At 28.4% G+C, this 22,930-nt stretch overlaps 1 protein-coding gene across 2 annotated transcripts in view; it reads right to left on the bottom strand.

Annotated features, from left to right (window-relative positions):
- The window catches only part of LOC100211872 (mediator of RNA polymerase II transcription subunit 23), a 72,694-nt gene that overhangs the window by 8,078 nt on the left and 41,686 nt on the right, over positions 1-22,930 (bottom strand). For both annotated transcript variants that reach the window (XM_065793824.1, XM_065793823.1), the window contains exons 20-31: positions 22,364-22,538; positions 19,328-19,424; positions 12,229-12,301; positions 11,558-11,627; positions 11,345-11,475; positions 10,339-10,402; positions 8,352-8,405; positions 5,339-5,471; positions 5,056-5,127; positions 4,756-4,866; positions 4,570-4,629; positions 2,391-2,504 (exon numbers count right to left, since the gene is read on the bottom strand). In XM_065793824.1, coding sequence (XP_065649896.1) covers positions 2,391-2,504; positions 4,570-4,629; positions 4,756-4,866; positions 5,056-5,127; positions 5,339-5,471; positions 8,352-8,405; positions 10,339-10,402; positions 11,345-11,475; positions 11,558-11,627; positions 12,229-12,301; positions 19,328-19,424; positions 22,364-22,538 — 1,154 coding nt within the window. The remainder of the gene's footprint in view (positions 1-2,390; positions 2,505-4,569; positions 4,630-4,755; positions 4,867-5,055; positions 5,128-5,338; positions 5,472-8,351; positions 8,406-10,338; positions 10,403-11,344; positions 11,476-11,557; positions 11,628-12,228; positions 12,302-19,327; positions 19,425-22,363; positions 22,539-22,930) is intronic.

Here is a 22,930-nt window from a genome sequence, read left to right as displayed (position 1 = left end):
CTTTTTTTTAAATTAAATTAATGGAAAATAACAACCTAATTGCAATAATATTTTTTATTAAATAGCAGATACTAATAAAAAATTATGTTCAACTTTTAAAATCAATACTTGTCATTAGCAAGACAAATTTTTTGACTGCTGCAACACCAATATTCAATGACTATTATAATACAAATAAACTATTCAATAAAAAATTTTTAAAAACAATCTTCATTCATTATTGATTTCAATTGTTATTATTGTTTATGTTTATTTTGCTTTTACTTAAGTTTGCAGCACAAAAAAACTTTTATATGAATCAGGTTTAATAAATTAAAATTATGTTACATAAAATTAGTATAATGATTTAAGTTAATTACATTAGCTTGTAACTAACCTAACAATGTGATTTAATTACATTAGCTTGTAATTAACATTAACTTAACAATGTGATTTAATTACATTAGCTTGTAATTAACATTAACTTAACAATGTGATTTAATTACATTAGCTTGTAATTAACATTAACTTAACAATGTGATTTAATTACATTAACTTAGTTAAGGCAATCATGCTATTTTTAGAAATCATTAATAAAATCAAATCATGAAAAAATGAATAAAGTTGTATAATAACAAACATTTTGTTAAAGTAAAGAAATTTTGTCAGTGATGTCATTGTTGTATTCTCATATTGTCAGTGACAACGTTAGAGTGCAACAAAAATATGAACAAAAAAAACAAAAACTTTTATTTTAAGTCTTTATGATTAAAAATCACACAAACCATTTTACAACTCATACAAACCGTGTTACAACTCACACAAACCAAGGCAAAAACATGAAACAACACCCCTATATGCCTAATGAGCCACTACTGCTTTTTTATCTTTTTTGTAAATAGTGTTTTTAATATTTCTCAGTTGCTAAATTTTACTGCAGATCTTCTACGATTAAAAAAAATTTTCAATCATGGAAAGAAAAACAAGATACCTCTTTATTCTTATGTTCTTTTACCAAGTTCTCTGTTTACATTTTGAAAAGAAAAGAACATTTTGAGCTGATTTTTTACTGCTGAGCCTATGATACATTCTGCTAGTTCTAAATACGCTGCTTTTGTCATGGTTACTAAGTTTTAGTGGTCTTCAAATATAAGGCATGTTTCCAACACCTGCCAGCACCTGAGTTTTAGCACTAATTTTACTTTTTCAAAGTTTCAAAATTTTATTGATTTGACAAGTCCAATAACCTGATGCTCTCTGACACTGACTTCAACCCATTTCTACTTGAATTGTAATATGAAATATTTGCAATATTGTAATATTTAAGAATTTTTAACTATTAAAATGTTTTAATCATTTAAAATGTTAAAAATTTTTCTATAGTTGAGTATGACAAATACTCATTAATTGTACCAGTTAAAGAAGCTCTGTGTTTTTTCCATCATACTTGTAGTACCATGCTCAACTTATTTTTCTGTGCAGCGGCCTTATTCGCAAAGAATCATGTTTTAGAGTTAAAGAGTTAAAAGAGGGTTGGTAACCACATTTATTAAAAAAAATTAGCTTCCTACTGTAGTGGACCCCTCAGCCTTAGAGAAAGGTGAATAAAACCAATATAATAATATAAAATTAATAAAACTGGATATGAAAATCAAGAATTAAAAAATAGAAAGCAGTAGAAACTCAAGGCCAAAAAAAACTACATTTCTTATTTGCCTTTATCTCATTTGTAAAAATTTTAATGACACCTTTAATGACAGCCAATTTTAATGACACCTTAAGCAATACATCTATCTTTGCTTTCTTCCTAATTCAGATCTACATGTTGTTTCTCCTGTGTCATTATACTTATTCAGAAAATTAGTAATGGTGCATTTTCCAATTTTGCTTGCAATATCACTATGGGTCATTCCAAATGATGGCATCTCAATAATTTTCCTTTTATTGACATCACTCAGGACCATTTTTATCTGTATATTAAATAATTACGTATCTAATTTGAAAAGTAATAAATTAGCAAAGCAGGTTAGGTTAACCCTATTTATATACAGTTTACATTTCTATTTTATTGAAAAACAATAAAATATTTTTAAAGCTACAGTAGCATGCAAAAGTTAAGAATCACCTTTTTCAGATCTTAACTTTTTTTTCAGTTTGAAAAGTTGGTGAAAACGTTATCACAAACTTTTCAAAAAAGATTTTTACCAAATGTACTTTATATTATCTTGATCCAAAACACCAAATTTCACAATTAAAGGTTAATTAAAATTTAGTTTTTGTGAATAAAAGCAAAAAAGGGTAAAATATTTGAAATTTAATAACTCACTTTAATATATTTCTAAAACAGTTTGAGATAATGCAAAAGCAGCAAAAGTATAAATAATTTCTAAATTATTCGTAAATTAACATACGGGAAGAAACCGTAAACAAATATTTCCAAAGTAAGTTGGTTGATATTGCAGATTAGGCAAAGTTATGTTGTTAGCTTCAAGTATTCCTTCATAATAGTACCTTTCTGGATATTGCTAGGAAAAAAAAATAAAAGTGACAATATCAAATAAAAATTAAAAAAAAAAACTTAAAACGGTAAAACTGAACATAAGCTAGGGTCAGAGACAAGACACAAATCAGGGAATGAAGGTCTGGTGATGAGGGTTGGTCTTGAAAATAATTCACAAAGTTAGTTAAATAAGAGATTGCAAAAGCTATGAGCTTTAGTGGTGGCAGGGACAGTGGTGTTAGAGCCAAGCCTGTCCCTGCAATAAGAACTAAAGCTATCAAAAGCAACAATATTGGCAGTGAGATAAAGAAAAAGAGCAAGGTCAATTTGGTCATAAACTACTAAAACAGTGCAGAGGTGTTATGCAGAAGCACTTAAAAGATTAGCCAGAGAATTCAAACCTGATTTCTTGATAAAAAGAAAGACAAAGAGAGTTGACAAAAAATTGACAAATGGAGACCTTGCAAATCAGAGGATAATAGCCATCAACACTGAAATCCGAAGATGGAGCAGCCGAATTTAAATTAGTCTCACAAAGAGCAGGTAAGCCTTGTGAATTATGCAAGAGGTTTCAAAATTTTTCAAAAAAATCAACTGATAGAAAGTTGTTTCAAAGACCACAAATATTTGTAAACAATAGATTGAAACATTTAAGTGATGGTGATGATTTTTTATATTTAATATTTTTGGGTTAATTTTTTTATTATTATTATTTCAGTTCAACTCACCAAGGCGGGCTAGTTTAGTTATGGTTATAACTCTGTCCCAACTCTATAATTCCAAAACACAAACAAGGCCGCTGTGCAAAGAAACAAGTTGAGCACATACTACTTGGGACGTGGTGGGAAAAGAACTTTTCACTTATGAGATGAGCACTCAACCACTACACCAGTACTGCATTTTAAGTTAAAGAGAACTTGACTCAATCATAGAGTATGGCACTCGAAGCAATGAGTACCCAGTTGCTTTAGTCTTGCTAATTAACCTAAAGTGATATATTAAGACTTCTAATGTGGCCTCAACAATGCACTAACAGGGACACTAACCAGGACACCATCACTAACAGGAACACCGTCAACAAGCACTAATTTTAGAAGAATTTTAGAGCCACTATCAAGGAGACACAAGCAAAGATCGATTAGCAGAGTGAAAAAGATCCAGCCTTCATCATCCTAGGCAGGAAACAATGTAACACAGGTTTACATCTACACCAGCCTAATAGATGAAGATGAGGTACAAGGCTGGTCAACAGAACTAATCTGATAACCTTCTAAATTCTTTGTCTAGGAGATCTTCTACAAAACAGTAGCTAGATGCAGTTAATACCTACCCAAGATGATCATTTTTATCAAGACAATATCTCTAGCCTTTATTCAACCAAGAGCCACAGGGCAGGAAAATTATAAGACAGAGTTTTTTTTTCCTAGCAGTTGCCTAGAAAATCACATCCTGATAGGCAGCAGTACACAAGGAAGGTAGCACTGGATTACATATTACCAGTAGCAAGATGATCATGATGGTCCTGAGCCTGAGCTGAAGTAGTTAAAAAGAATTACTTTTGTAAGCAATACTTTAAAACATTAAATGGAAAATTTTAGATATGCATTAAGAAAAACATATCTAAAAGGAAATTATGGTGAAAGTATATTATATAGTGCGTATAGTCATTAGCTGGTAACTGAGCTAACATTACACCAGAGCTTTGAACAAACACAAATATACAAATAAAAACTTACAGGTGAGCAAAGACTGTGTCATAGATTCAGACAGAACACAAACATACATATAGTAGCTTACGGGTGAGTGAACACAATGCTAGAAGTTCAAACAAAACACAAAGATACAAAGTAGGTAAAGACCATGCCCAAGAATCAGACAGAACATAAAACATACATATATAGCAAATTAGGGGTGAGCTGACACAATAACTAAGACACCTGCAACTACATAACAAAAAAACTTCCTAATATCACTCTCTATCGGCTAAGTTAAATTACTAACTGAAATTTATAAATATATGATTAATTTAAATATTCAATATTTAAATTAACTAAGTTTAAACATTATTTTATTAACAATATCTAACATACATCATGATATGCAGTGTGCCTTTCATTCCAGTCAACTTGTGTCCAATGTTGAGGAGTATTCTTAAAAATAATAATGATTATATTCAATTTAATACATTTAAGTTTTAAAATAATGTATTTTTTAAATACAATATTTTAAGTTTTAAAAACAATAAGCACAAAGCAAACACAATGTTTTGATCTCACCTCTGAAGCAAACTTTTTAACTCTTGATTTTAGCTCCGCAGGTTGCAGAAGTAACCATTTAATTATATAAAAACATATTTGAGAGCTTTTCTCATCATGAGGACGAAGAGTCTAATAAAAAATTATACAAACATACAAAAACATTTCAGTTTTTCATCTATTGAATTAAAGCTATACTTAAACCGAAATTTTATCAAGTATGAAAAAAAGAAAAGAACAACAAAGTAAATTTAGTTTTTTTCAGTCATTTTTAAAACGAAAATTAAAAAAAATCTCTCTCCTTCTCAAAATAAATCCTACCAAACTTAATATTAGACGATCCAAAGGTATGATCTCATATTTCCAAATGATGTCATTTAAATACTGAAATCTCTAAAAATGAAAGCTATTACATGCAACAAAATTTTAACAGGAAAACTCAACATTATTTCTTGTTACTTAATATAGAATTGAACAAAGAATAGTTAGGATAATATGTAAAAAAAAATTTTTTAATGTGAATTATGAAGAAATATTTATGTCAACACATATAACTCTTATTACCTTGAAAACACCAAAATTAATATAAACATGAATGAATTACCTTAGAAACTTGAGCAGCATTTTGTTGATTATTAATATACTTAAAATCAAAAACTAAATAGTCAGCAAAAAACTTGCAACCATTTGCAAGTGGTTTTGATGAATGACTTTTACTAGAAAGGTTTGTTAGGATTCTAAAGACAAAAAAACATAGATTTTCAGAGTTTCAGAATAATTATGCAACTTCAATATAAGAGCTTATTATTTTATAAGCTGTCAATTTTAAAAGTTTTTTCACTATATAGTGATATTTTTTACTACCACAAATCTGAACAGACCGCTATATAGACACTATACAGACACACTATATAGTGATATTTTTTACTACCACAAATTTATTTACTTTACAATATATAGTTACAGATGATGGGTCTATATATTTAACAATATAAATTTACAACTATAAATTTAATAGACAATTAGAGTAATAACGTAAAAGCAATAGAAAATAATATACTGACCACAAATAAAATAAAAACAATTTTAAATAATTATTTTAAAAAATATTTTTGTCTTAAAAAAATCTTAAAGGTTACTTTGCAAAATTATTACAAAAATAAATTTTAAATTTTAATCATTTTGAGTTAAGCATCATTTATTTTAAAAAACTTGTCTAGTAACATTTGTTGCCTAGTAACCTTTTTATTTCATTTAAAATAAAAAAGGTCAAGACTTGAAGCAACACACCCTATTGCTCTTAAAACTTTCCACAAAAAAAAAGGTAAATTACCTTATCAAATATTTTTTGATTTAAAAAATGAAACCAGATTTGAATTCTCCGTAATATTTCACAACTTTTACTTATACCTCGTAACTCGTTTGAACTCTTTTATTAAAAAGATTCTAAATCGACACACCCTTTTGCACCGGGCATATATTTGTGTATCAATCCACATATTTGTCATAAAATTAGATTTTAATCATCACACTGGTTTGAATCAGGTTTGCACTTTTATGTGCTTTCTTTTGAATCATGTTTAAATGTGCATTTATTTAGCACCACTTTACTTAGCCGCCAATCTCACTCAACCAAATCTCCACTCTATTTAAAATTGTTTATGCTAAAATTGATCAAATCCTTTCTCTTTTTCCCTCAGGTTCTAGAGACTTTTAGAAAATCTATATAATTGTCATTAACAAACGCCTAACATTCAAATGGGTCTAATCTTAATATCTCTCTTAACGATAAAACAGAACTATTTGTAAGTAGTTTTTTTAATTCATCTCTTATCTTTAATAACTACACTCTTTGTGAAATACCAGACAAACAGGTTTTCACCAGATGAACAGGTTGTAACCAGACAAACAGGTTATCCACTGTTAGACATTCTAATCACTCTAACTTTTGTTGCGTAAGTTATTTCTACTACATTTTGCGATCCAGACAATAACCTAGTGTCTTTTTGATACTTTTTAAGCTTATTAAACAATTGAATCATATTATCCTGTCAGCTAGGAAATGAAATATATTACATATTTCATTTCCTAGCTGACAGGGATATATAATAAGTAATTAAAAAAAGTTTATTAAAACTTTGCTTATATTATAAGCTAAGTTTTAATAAACTTTTTCAATAGCTCAGTCTTATCTAACAATCTTTATGACAATCTTTGTCTCATCTAATCAATCTTCAAATTACTTTATGTAAGAAACTAACTAAAAATTTATTCAACTAGATCAATTAATGAATAATCAGTGCCCAGTAAGACTACTATACACATTGATAGAGAAATTATTAAGAAAGTTGAACAAGATAAAGGACTATCTGCACCTAAGCTAGCTCAAGATTTATAAACAGACCATGGTTTAACTGTAGCTCCTCAAACTGTTCGCAATTGCTTAAAAAATAAAGATTTTGAGGTAGAGTTGGATTTAAAAAGTCTTTCTTTAGTAAAAAGAATCAAATAAAACGATTGGCGTGGGCTAAGGAACATTAACAATGGACTCAATGGCGACAAGTTTTATAGTCAGCAAATGGAGAAAAAATGGTTAATGCTTAAATCCTTAAGTATGAAACCAATTGTCAAACATGAAGGAGGTACCATTAAGCTTTATTAAAATGTTGTAATATTCTTTATAATTTTAAATTGTTTTTTCTTTTTATTATAGAATAAATGATGGCTTGGGATTCCATTGCTTGGAGTAGTGTTGGCAAACTTAAATTCATTGACAGATTGATGACAAAAGAGGTTTATACTGATACAATGAAATTAAAACTGAAAGTGCTAGAAAAGCAGGCTTATCTCGCAACTTTATCTTTTAACAGGATGGAGATTAAAAACACACATCAAAGTTAAAAAAAAAACAGTATTAAAATGTTAGATTGGATTCCTCAATCAACAGACCTTAATTCAATTGAAAATTTATGAAATTCAAAATTAAATTAGCTGAATAAAAGCCATTCCATTTGTCTCAATTTATCAGGGCAGATTCATATCATGCCTATATAGGGTTCAAAAGTTATGGCCTTATAAAATTTGTAACATCCTCAAGTTAAGGTTGGTTCAAAATTTAATCAAGGGCAATTATCATCAAAACAGGAAAAATTTGATCCACATTGATTAAAAAACATAGCAGATTCCATACCTAAAAGATCTCTTACAGTCATTAAGGCAAATTAACTATTAGCAGACTATTTAACTTTATATTAGCAAAACTATTCAAGGGGTGACTTTTATGACTTTTGCTTTTTCTGATACAATTGATAATTTTTTTTTTTCAAGGATAAGAATATGAATTTCTTTACAAAAAAAATGTTATTTGATACAAATTTTATAAAAAAAATCTGGATAAAAAATTTAGATTCACACATTAAAAAATTCCTTTTTTATTAAAATCATTAGGGCGTGATTTTGTCAAAAATCATTAGGGGGACTTTTTAGACATACTGCGTCTATAGGAAAAAAAATTTTTTTTTTTTTTCATTATTTTTTTTTATTTACTTTTATTTCTAAAAAAAATATATATAGTATTAACACAAAAACATTGTATTGAAAAAAAAAACCCTTCTTACTGATGGCAAACAGGAGTTATTCGATTATGTTCTAATAAGACCTTCCAAACTATGCTAAAATAAACACATTTAAATTCAAAAAACATTTAAATACATTAGTATCATAAGTAAAAAATTTAAAAAGAAAAAAAACTTATATATAAAATAAAAACTTATATATAAAATACTAAATTATATATAAAACATTAAATTATATATATATATATATATATATATATATATATATATATATATATATATATATATATATATATATATATGTATATATATATATATATATATATATATATATATATATATATATATATATATATATATATATATATATATATATATATATATATATCAACCCTTGAAATAAGAAAAATGAGTTCATAAATAATTTGCCAACCTCAATCTTTAGGGGTTGGCATCAGGTAGGCAAAAAAAATTTGATTCAAAGGTTTTACCATAAGATATAGAAATGAGATCAACAATTTTTTGCCAACCTCAAACACTTTAAGGTCGGCATGCCGAATGCCGACCCTAATTCAGAGGGCTGATATACATATACATATACATATATATATATATATATATATATATATATATATATATATATATATATATATATATATATATATATATATATATATATATATATATATATATTGAAGTGGCTATGAATTAGTGTAATAAGTTATATAAACTATTTTTTTTTTTTTATAACTTTATATACTATTTTATTATGCTATATTTTTTTGAACAAGTTACCTTGCTATAATAAAACTTTTGTTGATTCAGAATAATTTGTACAAGCTGGAGTAAATTTTAATATTATTTTATCTAATGCATTTAAGCTTCTATACTTATTAAATATTTTATAATACAAATGTATATATTTTATTTCTTAGTAATTTAAAAAAGTATATTAATAAAAAGCAACTCATTATATCATGGCAGCATTTCATACACACAGTAATATTGACAACTTAACAATTGGGCAAGGTTTTAAATTTCTAACAGCAATGATACCTTCAAAAAGAGATGTAAAATATTGTACAGAAATTTGAACGCTAAAGACAAAGAGTCAAGTTTTGCTAATGAACCAATTAATTACTACAGAAATTGAAAATATATGGCGTAAAATGAGAAAGAGATGGATTGCATTACTCACACTTTGTACAAATTCAAAGAAAGCATCAAATTAGATGAATCTGATGAAAATAAAATGGTGAAAATGATAAACTTTATAAAGTTGATATCTTAAACACATGCAATTTAAATAGGATTTTTTACAATGAATCGACTATCGTGGCAGATCAATATTGTGTCAGTTGCAGTGCAATTGCTGCTATTGTTTATGCGGCCCTAAAAGACAAGGAAAGATTAAATCAATAAAATACTTTTGATAGGAAAAAAGTAGAACGAGAAAGACAAAAAAATGCAATTGGGAGTAAATGTGAAAATTTAAAATTACAATGTATTGGTTTTGATGAAAGAAAAGACAAGACAAAAGCAACTACAGGGACAGTTAAAGAAGAAAATATCACAATAATTAGAGAACCAAGTAGCAGCTATATAGATCATCTAAAACCTGATAATGGATCTTCTCACTAGATTGCTGATAAAATTTCCTATTTATTATTTGACATTATCAGTAGTGGTTCTTTAAGTGCTATTTTACATTGGAAATTTGAATCATTTTAGTGCTTATCCTAAATGAAGTGTTTTTATAACTATATTTCTTTTTTTATACAGTATTTTAATAGAGAATTTGTGTTAATAACTAAATCACTGCAAATATATAAAACACAATCACGATGAAATTTGCTAATCTTAAACCTTGTTTTTTTGATATGCTATAAAATCTGATTTTATGTGCAACCCCTACAAAGTAGCTTCTGTAGGGGTTACACACAAAATTGCTATACATCCACTAAACATAAATCTTTTCTTAATGTTACTAAGCTTAGTACTATAATCAAAATAAAAAATAAAATATTACCACAAAAATATTTCAGCTTGTTCTTTCTCGTTAAAGTAGCTTACTGTCTCCTCTTCATTCAATGCTAAATAAAAATAGGTACCGTGAAAAATGAACAATACAGGTAAAAATAAACATCACTACCAAGTTTCATGAACACAGTTGACATAAGTGTTTTAGCGACATTTCTTGTCGTACATAAAGTTATAATAAGTTATAAAACATCAAAAACAGCATCGTACTAACTAATTTTTCTTTTTTATGATATTTCCGTCTAATTTGTATAGACCATCATCAGACGTAAAATACCCATTTAAAAACCGTTACAATATAAAATGCGATGACAGTTTGATACATCAGAATATCTTTTTACATGTTGCTTTCATGAGTTTATTTTGAAATCAACTTTTTAAAAATTTCCTTAATTTTCATCATTTATTTCTTCCAAAAAATTAGCATGCATCAAGTTCAGTTTGCATCTATATCACTTGATAAAAACAAATACTTTTGAATTGACCTCATTTAAAGAATGTGTGCACCATTTCATGACTTAGAGGATAATGATGATTGATGCTCTGTTTTTATGTAAAGCAGCATTGTAAATAGTCATAAAAAAAACAAATTTATATATTTTTTTTATATATATTTTCTCATATAAACAGAGCTGAACCATATGGTTCTATCACAACATATCCAGATATCTGTTTCTATCTATAACAGTATTTTTACCTATGAATACATTCTATTCATTTAGCAATAGTCTAAAAAATTTAAAACAGTCTTTGAAGTCACTCCAAATATTTATTGCAGAAAGTAGACTAAACCTAAGTCTTTCCCAGGTAGTCAGAAAATATAATGAACTGGTAAAAAGAAGAAAAAAAACAGTAGCAATGAGGTCGAATGTTTACTTATAAAATTTCACTATCATAGAAGTAAATATTTATCATGATATTTTCACCCATTTTCACAGTAAAATTTTAAAACAACTTCTTTTGTTTTATAACTATAAAATTGCAGTAATGCATACTTTTTAATTTACGATAATGCTTCTCGACAACTGACATCAAGACTTTACCATTAACATCTTCAACAACAGACTCTTGAGAACAAATTAGTTGTAAAGGAGCAGGAAATGATGCAAGAGTGTAAGAAGACCATCTATAAAATATTAAAAACCACAAAAAATCATGGATTCATGGAAAACAACTTTAATAACTGAATTTAAAAAAATAAATAAAACCTGTGGGGAGTTAGTTTTAGAGATTCTTTAACAATTGATTCACACCAAGTGAAAGGCAATGAATCAGCTCCTAATTGTTTAAGATTAATAAAAGTATAATCAATAATAAACAACAAATCCTTAAAATGAAATATAGTTGACTGTAACATGTTATAAAGCATAGAAAATATAACAAAATAACATGTAATATATATATATATATATATATATATATATATATATATATATATATATATATATATATATATATATATATATATATTATATTTGAATAATAATAATAAGGACATAATAAGGAAAAAGAATACGAAGAAAATATCCAAACAAGATATGAAATAAATAGAGGATAAATATCAGAGCCTTTACATTAAAAAAGTTATGAGAGACTATAACTAAAACCTAGTGCAGAAGTATTAACTTAAAGAGCTTAAGTTGCCTTATACCTTTCATTATTTTTCTTATTTCTTAATGTTTCATAAAAAATTTCCAAAACATGATAGGGTTAGTAGATTTATTAAATATTAAAACAACAAATTAAAAAAAAAAATTCAAAACATCTATCTTTTGATATGTCCTGATTTCATTAGGACTTTGGTTAGACCATCACTTTGGTTAAATGTATTTTTTACAATAACCCTTAATTGCTTGATGTAAATCAAAAGAAAACAAACCAGTAACATGTATTGCTCTTGCCATGGTTAAAATAAGGACTTTGTTTAATTCTTCACAATCTTTTGACAAAATCTAAATAAACAAAAGTTTTAAAAATTAAAACAAAATGAGCAGACTTTGTTTTAAGTAATAAAAAAACATATATATATATATATATATATATCTATATATATATATATATATATATATATATATATATATTAAACAATATTAATAAAATGTAATACATATAAGATATATAATAAACTGTACATATAACATTTATAAGAAACTGTGTATATATATATATATATATATATATATATATATATATATATATATATATATATATATATATATTATTCCACATAATAGCAGGATAAAAATTTAAATCTTTTGACTTAACCCCTCCCATCCCCTCCCCTGATTTTCTGTAAATTGCAACCAGTGGTCAAATTAGCTAAAAAAAAAAAAATTGAGCTCTCAACACCAAATGGTTTAAAAAGTTATAATGTTTTTGAAATTCAGCCCAAAATGTTTCTTTTTGCCTATGTCTACATTATGGGTTTGGTGGCAATAATTTTCTATGATTAATTTAAGTTTTAGTGAAAAAATGATAACTGACTATTTTTGAAAAAGACAATTACTCTTGATGAGGAAATTGCAGAATTTGCAGAAAACTAGATCACTGGAGTATAAAAAAAATATACCATTGGAGCAAGAAGTCTTCCTTTTAAAGGATTGTTATCAATTGGGTTGGCTAAAAAGCAATAAACACTTTTTTAAATAAAATTTGTTTTTAAATCCTAATTCTATAACTAACCTTCAACAATATTAGCAGTTGTGGTTTAGTGGTTAGAGTTCAGGCTGCAGAACTGAAGGTCCATGGTTTAAAACTGGCTCTGGCCATATATGCATCACTGTTAAAGGAGGCATGAACTTCCTGATTAAATGCTATTCTTGGTACTCTGTGGTAAGACCATAAGAGCTTCTTCGAAAAAAAAAAGACCCAAATAACTATTTAAAAAAAAAAAAGGGGAACCATCATTGTCTATGACCTCTTGCCAACACTTAGGCAAAGAGTGAACACTGTTTGTGTAGAATTCATTGTACTTTTAATTAAAAAAATGATTAGGGTGCTGTTGGAGTGCCTACTCATTGTCAAATCCTTGAGTGCACAAGTAGAGTGAACAAGCCAACACTTCCCAGGCAAGCTCCAATAAATTTTGCCATGTTAATTTTGTATTATAAGAACTAGTATTGTCAAGGAGAAAGTAAACTTTGTTGTGTTCCAGGCATTATTTTTAGAATTTTGCTATTGGCCAAAAAAGATTACAGACTTCACACTTCCGGTAATAAAATTGTAAAACCAGTTAAAAGTATAGTGCAAAGACAAGACATTCATGCAGGTGTTTCCTATCTGACCTAGTTTTAGTGTTGTTACAACAATTAAATAATTCGACTGTTGACTAATATATTTTTTAAAGTCAACTAAAATCGACGAATACATTTTAAAATTCGACTAAGTCGACTAAAAGTTGATTTAGACAAAATATGGGAATAATTTATATTTTTGAAATAAATTGTCTTGAAAATAATAAAGTAATTTATTTTTGCTTTTTATTTTTTAACATCATATCATTTAAATGTTAATTGAGCATAACAATATGAAAAAACGGCCGCTCCGACAACTGGACAATTGATACCCAAACACCAATGATTTGGGGACTGCATTAAATACTTGCTATATATCAAAGTTTTTACAATAATATTTACAATGTGATTGTAAAACACATCACATTGTAAATACAACAGCAACACTTTTAAAGGTTTGCTGTCTTATTTAAGCGAACAGTTTCATGTAAAAACTAATATCATTTGCGATAGGAATTAATCTTTCTCACATCTTCATATGTGTACATTTTTTCATAGAGATTGTTTTCGTTTATATTTCTTTTTTTTTTACGAAGTAGAGCTGAATTATCATCGGTGCTACTAGTCACGGGTGATAGTTCATCAGTGTCAAGCAGCCTTTTACTGAGAAGGATTTATCGCATCTTTTTATCTCAACTGTATAATTGACATTCCCATTAAAGTTCAGGTTTTAAGTTGTTAAAGTTAAACATTGTTTTAAGTTCAGGTTGTAGTGAAGATCTATATTAACTTCTGAAATTACCTCTGTAATGCAAATACCTGAGCTGGTTACTTTAGTAATCTTTTTGAGTGGTGAGAAGAGTATGATACGTTTATACATAACTATAGTTATATCAAATTGATGTAACAGTCAACAAGTAATGTGTGCTGCTACACAGCCAAGCCATAAATTAACAAAAATGCCCACAGCGTATAGTTTATTGCCACAACATATTGTGGGTATTCTGGCAAAAAAAACTCAAAAATTCTAGTTAAGAGAAATCGATCATTTAAGTTTTCTTCCAATTTGAAACTTTTATAATCTTATTAAAGATTTGCATTTGGTGTTCATATTTAAATACACCATAATGTTAAGTATTTATTTAAGAAAATATTTATAGCTATAATATGTATAGAAAATATTTATAGCTATAGAAGATATTTATATATAATTTTTTATTTTTAATTTAAAAGCTTTTAGTCTAAATAAAACACCTGTGTTATAAGTTAACGTTTAATATAATTTTTTAACCAGAGAAAAGCTTTTCTCTGGTTATAAAAATACATTTAAACATCTTTAAAAATGTTTCATTCGACTTGAATTTTACCAGTTTGTAGAGTGTTATAAACTTTACAATACTTCATCATGAAGTAAAAACTGCTCATTTTGATTTAAAGTCTTTTGCCAGTATACCCATGATATACACTTCAATAAACCAGGTCAGAACCCTTAAAATAGGAAAGTGTCACCGAATATTTGACAGCTGAATATTTGGTGCTTCGGCAGAGCGCCTAGCCAAGTATTTCGTATACTACAAACCTCTATCCATGACATCTCTAGTTATAATAGTACATACTTTTGTTTTTAAACAAACAAAAATAAAAGATTGGAATGTTAAATCGAATGAAAAGATAAAAGGATTTTAAGATTTTTACTCAACTAAATCAACTTTTAGTCAATTAGTAGGAAGTCTATAGTCGATTGAATCGATTATTCATTTTTTCGAAAGTCAATCAGTCGAAACTAATTTTGACATTCAACTAATTGACTTTAAGTCGATTTAGTTAAAGTCGATAACAACACTACCTAGTTTATTAGCATTCAGTTGTATTCAAACAATGAGTTCAGAGATCTTTCTTTATCCAAATTTAGTTGCTAAGAAATGTAATAATATCAGGGTGGCTTTTGATTAGCTGTTTGGTCAAAAGGATCTGGGACTAATGTTTTACTATTGCATCACTTAATCCTGACCTATCCAGTCTGATCTACTGGATCTAGAAGATCCAGTAGATCCAGGAATTGAATTCTTTACTGCCACTTCAATTACCAAACCCTAACATATTAAACCATGTATATATTATGTAGTTTTAAGTGCTGAGTGGCCTCAGCAATTACAGAGGCATCTTAGGACTTTTAAAGGTGAACACAGATTGATAAGGAAGTCAAGAAACCAAGAAAGTGGTCTGTCAAAACTTGATTATTGCAGAACTTTCCTGGAAGATCTTAACAGCAATTCAGCAGAGACCAAAAATGCAGTCAAAAACTGCAATGAAAAATCTTCAAGGAAATTGGACAGTCCTAGGCAATCCTATACAATTTCAAAATAAATAAACCCTGATATTTTACTAAAAGTAATTAAAAATAACAAATTTGACAATAAAGTTATGGTTTGTCAAGCCATCTGCTCATGTGGTTTTAAAACTCAGCCATTTTTCATAAACAAAAACATCAACTCAGAAGTTTACATGTAAGTATATTTAAAAAAGCAACTATGATCTAAAAACATAATAACCTGCCAGTTTTTTTTGCATGATCTTGCATCTTGCCATTACGCAAGAAGTGTAATAGAGTGCTATCAACAAAATGACATTACTTTTGTCACAATAAACATGAATCCAGCTTATGCGCCTCAACTTTATAAAATTGAAAAACATCGAGGAAACATGAAACTTGAGCTGCATATGAAGAGCAAAAAGGCCAATTTATTAAGTTTTAATTCAATTTTTTTCATATATATAAGACTTTATATATACTCAAACCATAGAAACTTTATGAAACTTCCATAACTTTCTAGCAAAAACTGGGGTTTGTCGATATAGTGTTCTGATATGCACTGGCTTATATTAATTCCTTTTTTTTTTCCTAATAGTTGTCCAGGAATTTAGGTATAAAAACATTTTTACAACTTATGTCCCCATGCTGAAAATTTCTCTATTTGTTCCATCTAGAATTTCTTTGCAACAGCCATGAAAAATCATAGCATGTGATGGAATCGCTGGCACTATAAAAAGCCCAATCACAGGCCGATAAAGCCCGCTAAAGCAATGTTTAAATACTGTCGAAGGTTAATCGTGGAGATTATGCTACTGCGCAACATTGTTGAAAAAATGGAGCTCATACAAAACAAATTTGATGAAAAATTCTTCATAGTAATCACTGTTAGTTGGAAAATTCCATCATTTTATGAGCCTTTATCTCCTTTGATCATGCAGATCAAAATATGAAACTGTTTGGGTGGAATCTGTAGTGATATAGCATTACCTATTGTGCAAATAAGACAAACTTTCCTGGTCTAGTCTGGTTTTTAAAAATGATAAATAAACTAATAATTTTATTGCAAAGTTTGTGCACTTACATTTTCCAAATTATTAATATTACTGGCCTAACTAATATAATGTTTGCTGGGTGCTAAGAATGAATGTAATTTCTCTAGTTAAAACATGTTTAACATCTTCTGGACCTGAGTACCACATCTTAACATAAAAAAAGAAGGAAATTCCAATTAAACAGTTTTTATCTCTTCAGTAAAAAGTTTAAAATATTTTATGTTTTTGTTAAAAATTCTCATAATGGTGTAAACTTTAATTTTAATATTTGCATGTTTGATAATTCTTTTCATTTTTGTGTTTCTTTTTTGACTTGGCAAATTTTGGTTTTCAAAAGAACATGCATTTCTCATTAAGAACTTTTTTAAATATTATAGTTTCTAGTGAAACCAGAGGTTAAAAATAATCTTGTAACTAAAGTTTGTTAAACCATTATTTATATTAGGTCTATTATCTCTTCTTTTGCTGAAATAAAAGTTAAACAACTCTAGGAAAAAGTAAAAATGGAACGCATGGTAACAAAACAAAAAGTTTATATTGACCATTTTAAAATTATATTAGGATTCAACAATTTTAAAAATAGTAAGGTACCAATATTCAGTCATTTTCTTCCACTAGATTACTTAATAAAAAGTGCTATTATTAGATCTTTGATGGAAACTGTGAGTACAAATAGAGAGCTCTGAGTTTCAAGTTAAAAATAGCATATCTTTATTATGCTTCAAGAGGCCAACCATATTTTATATAAAAGATGGTCTAACATCTTTTTAATTAAAAAATAAAATTTAATCTGTAAGTTTACAACACTTGTATTAGTAAAAGTGCAACCAATGTTAACAAAACAATGGTAACAAAATCAATGGTAACAAAATGGTAACAAAATGATAGTAGCAAAACAAAACAAAACAAAGAACAAAAAATGCAGTTATCTCTGTATTTCTGAAAATGAGTTATTTTTAAATTTTAGAATTCACTGCTCTCAAAAAATGAAAGTAAAACTTAAATTATTTACAAAAAAAGTACCCCTACAAAATCCACAATGGTAGACAAGAGCAAAATAGGGCATTTCAGGCCTAGCCTAAAAATGCTAAAAATTTAGGACTTTTTAAAACTAGGGCTTAAATTTTGCATTTTTTTGTGTTTCATTTATAGATACCACTGGTTAAAATTTCAAAAAAATATGAGGGGATATAAGAATAACTTTGCTCCTTTTACAAGAAATTACCTTATATATATAACATTTTCAATAATAAACTGTAAACTATACAGAAGCGTCCAAAAATTTGCAGAAAGGCTAAATAAATAACAATTTTTCTAATAATTCAGCACTTTACTAAATCCAACATTATTTATTGATATTGTAAACAAATACTTTGTGGAAATAATTAAAAAGCATTTATAAGTGAATAAGGTCACGGGGTAAAAGAAATGTATGATGATGGACAAATTATTAGGAGATATGAACTTACTGGACCCACAAAGATTTATTTAGGAAGACCACGCAAAACAACATATGGTCAAGTTAAAAAGCTTGTGACACTAAGCAAGGAAAAACCCCATTTGACAGCTGTTGATTTAAATGAACAAATGAAACATTTTTATGAAATGAATTGTAGTTTTTCTAATACAAAACCTTGTTTATGCCATTCAAATGTGTTTGAAAGACGCTCAAAAACATTGATTTCCTTGAAAAACTGAAATGTCTGAGAAAAACTTACATCACAGCACTAAAGTGGATAAGTGAACAAAAATTCTTTTTAGTGATGAAAACAAGTTTATGCAATTCAGATGAAAACAAATTTGGTTGACATCCAGTAGGTACAAGATATGATCCTAAATCTCAACTGTTTATAAAAAAAACATGGAGAAGGCAATGTAATTTTTTAAAGGCATTTATTGCATATTCTTTTGGTCTATATTTTTCTAATATCGATTATAAAAATAGTCTCTCGATAAATTTTGATAAAATGATATTGAAAAATTCCTTTTTTTTTAAATTATAAACGCTTTGTTTGCAAATTTTTGAACAAATATTGATTATTTAATCAACATATTCTTTTTTTTTTTAAATCGAATATGTTGATTAAATAATCAATATTTGTTCAAAACATAATAGTACAAAAAAAAACATTTTATTTGGTATATAATATATTGGCTTGAGTGAACTATGTGCTAAAAAGTTGGTAAAATTCAATTGTTTTTACCCTATCCACAAATTTTTGGATGCTACTGTATATTCAATAATAAACTACATTGTAAATAACAATAAACTGGCCAAAATGGCCAAGTTCTGTTATTTTTTCATAACAAAATGTTTGATTTTATACAAAAATTTAAAAAAGAACGATGAGTGAAAAACTACAACAGAAAAAAACATACAACAGAAGGTTCAGTTGTGTATCTTTGAGATGAGAGTTGAGCTTGAAGATCAGATGAACCAAATCCCATGATAAGTTTAAGCACTGTAGTAACTACACTAAAAATATTGTCATACATAAAGAAATATTAGTGCTAATATTTTATATTGTCATGCATAAAAAAATATTAGTGCAAATATTTTATCGCTACACTATGTAACACAATTTTTGATTCTGGCTTCTAAGTGTTATATATCAATTGTTTGTGTCTAAAGTATGTGAAAAAATGACTTCATTAAGCACAAACTTTGCTTACACGACAACAACACGAAGAAAACTTGTTTTTTTGTGAAAATAGAACGATTTTTTTTCATTTTTGTCATTATGATCAGGTAAAAACAAAAATTGCACAAGGAATAGACAAATACAGTCGGAAACCACTTAACAAAGTTCAAAAATGTTTAGATTTTCTAGATTTACAATTGTACCGTGAATCACTCTCTCATAGTGGCCCTCAAATGTAGTCCCCCATCATGTTTTCGTTATACTGTCCTTGGTAACAATGTTAAAGTCCAATATATCTTGATGAAAGCGCTGGCCTTGCTCCTCAGAGTAAGCGCCCATTTTTTCCTTGAATTTGCCAATATAAGAATTAAGGATATGGACTTTCAGAGACATTCTGCATCCCATTTTGGCATAATTCTTTATGAGAGTCTGCATTAACTCCACATAGTTTTCAGCTTTGTGATTATCTAGGAAGCCCTGAACATCTGCAACAAAATTGCACTAAGCCATTCTCTCCATCCTGTTCATTGGTTTTGAAAAATCCTCACATTCTATGATCTTCTTGATCTGTGGTCTGACAAATATACCAGCCCTGACCTTAGCCTTGGGCAGCTTTTGGAAAAAGATCTTGGAGGTATTGAAATGCTGCTGTCTCCTTGTCAAGAGCAGTGACAAATTGCGTAATGAGGCTTAAGTAGATGTGGAGCTGTGGCATTGGCACTTTATGAGTTTCTATCAGCAGCTCCCACTTCAGATTGAACTTCCTAACAGAAAACTCGGTTCATTGTGGCCAGTCATTTGTGTTGTGATAATGTGCCTTAGGGTCATGGCTGTATCAGAGACAGAGGAAACAAGGAAATTTTATGAAACCTCTTTAAAGACTTATGAGGAATGATACCATTTTGAAGTCATCAATGACTGTCGTTTGTAGTCATCATACTTTAATGCATTCAGCAACATTTTGACACTATTGTAGTCCTCTTTGATATGCACAGAGTGGGCCATCGAAAGAGACGAGTAGTTGTTTCCATTGTGAAGCAACACGGCTTTAAGGCTCCAGAATAAACTATCTATGAATGGGCGCCACTCAATAGGATTATATGTGATACCTACAGCCTGGAATAGGCCAAAAACATTGTTGCAGAAGCACAGCCCATCATGCTGACTGAAGAAGTTGAAGAATCTTTGATGCTGCTTTCTCTGACCCATAACTTGTATGCTATCGTCAACCAAGTTCCACTGTTTGAGCCTGGATATCAGAAGCTCAGCATTTGATTTCATAAGCCCGATGTCCCTAATTAAATTGATTACGTCTTTCTGGTTAGGAAAGTACGGCTTTCTATGGCTAACTTTATCTGTGGAATCTTGCCTCGCTATCTGACTTGTCTCCTGAAGATGGCCAATACCGTTTAGGAGGAGTCGGAACATGCGGATTGGGGCTGTGTGGCACTGAAGCAATGGAAGAAGGTATGTCCAGATAAACGATCTGAGGGGCATTTTTGCCAGTGTGACAATTTTTGGGTTTGCCACGCAGAAGTAGCAGTTGCTTGAGTGGTCCATCTCTTGTCAAATTCATGGGATAGCAAACTTCATGGCTTGCTTCTCTCCTCTGTACCAACATCTAACATAGCCAATAGTAATACATAAGAATTATAATAATTTGAGGACAGGAAATTTCAAAATATGGAACGATTTCAAGATGGAACCTATTTGCCTACAGTAAATAACTTATGACAAAATTTGTAAACTCCTTAAAATGAACTACATCTAAAGCATTGAGATTTAATGAAAATAAATTAAAACACATCACATTAAAACATTCAAGTGTTTTTTTGCAATATTCAGAATTAATAGCAGCATGCCGAAGTATGCCCTGTAGACTTCCACGGAATAATTGTTCGTTCTTGCCTTTATGAAGTGTCTGCACACATAGCAGAATGTATCAGCTGGATGTAGCAACCTCTTGATATCAAATAAATAAATAAATAACGAATTGGAATTTCGGTTCAAGACACCTGTGCTTTTATACTTGTACAGCTATGCATCTGAACAACTCTAGCAGTTCAGGAATATTATAGGAGGAAGCTTGGCATTGAAAGCAAATTGGGAATTTTCTAGAAAACATGCGATTTTCCAAATTTCATTGTCCCAGTCACAGAAGCAAAGTTTTTCAATGTTTTTCAAATGTAAACAACCTTTTGATGCCATATCAAATAACTTCTCTTCAACTACGAATCGCTATCCTTTCAGTCTGCAATAACAAAAATTGGAATCTTGATTCAAGGCACCTGTGCTTTTATACTTGCACAGCTACTTTTGGAACGTTCAAAAATGTGCTAGAAAGTTCTAAGAGTTTCTCAAAAGTTCTGGAAGTTTCTTGAATGTTTTAGAGTGTTTAGGAGAATTGTAGAAACATCTGGAGAACTCTAGCAGTTGAAGAATATTATAGAAGGAAACTTGGCATTAAATCGAGAATTTTCTCCAAAACACTCAGTTTTCCAAATTTCATTGTCCCAGTCACAGAAGCAAAGTTTTTCTGGAATAACAGCGATTTTTTAACCCAGGAAAAGAAAAAAAGTAAAAATTTGTTACATAGTGTTATTTAAAAATAATTCACTATTTTACTATTTACTATTACAAAAATTGACAATAAAAAATTATACCATAAAAAATATAATAAAAAAGCAAATATTTTCAAACATTAAAAAAATAAATTCCATTGCTTCATTAAAAAAATTAATATATGAAACAAACAAAATTATATCTGAAATACCACATTTGAATTTGCACTTTATCTAAGTCACTGACAGGAACAACATTGTGGAGACTGGAAATAAGGCTCATTCGATAATGAGATTGAATATGATGTAAGCGATAACTAAACATTTCTAGTAACCCATGAAGAATGCTCCATGCTTTGCGTTTAATGACATTTGGTAAGACTTGGCCTAATCAATAAAATTGACAATGTTTACAAGTACTTCAATTGCATCTACATTATTTACTATTTTTAACAATATATATTAAACATGTGATTATTGTTTTTAAAATTACAAACTTAATCTTAACAAGACTGCAAGCTGAAAAAAATGAATATTTTATTGAGATTCAATTGGAAAAACTAAATAAGTTTTTATCAGAAAATAAATATATAAGACCAACTCCTAAAAACAAAATAGAAAGAAAATAGAAAGAAAATATAAAAAAAATAGAAAGAAATGAAAAAACTATTAAAAAATAACTCAAATAAATTTAACTCAAGTATATGGTTTTCTAAATCATTTAAAAAGGAACAAGATAAACAACAAGAACAGGCAGACAGAAAAGAGGAGAGAGAAGA

This window comes from Hydra vulgaris, chromosome 03, assembly GCF_038396675.1.
Source record: "Hydra vulgaris chromosome 03, alternate assembly HydraT2T_AEP".
NCBI lineage: Eukaryota > Metazoa > Cnidaria > Hydrozoa > Anthoathecata > Hydridae > Hydra > Hydra vulgaris.
The sequence above is the reverse complement of the archived record's forward strand: the minus strand, read 5'-3'. Positions and strand labels throughout refer to the sequence as shown.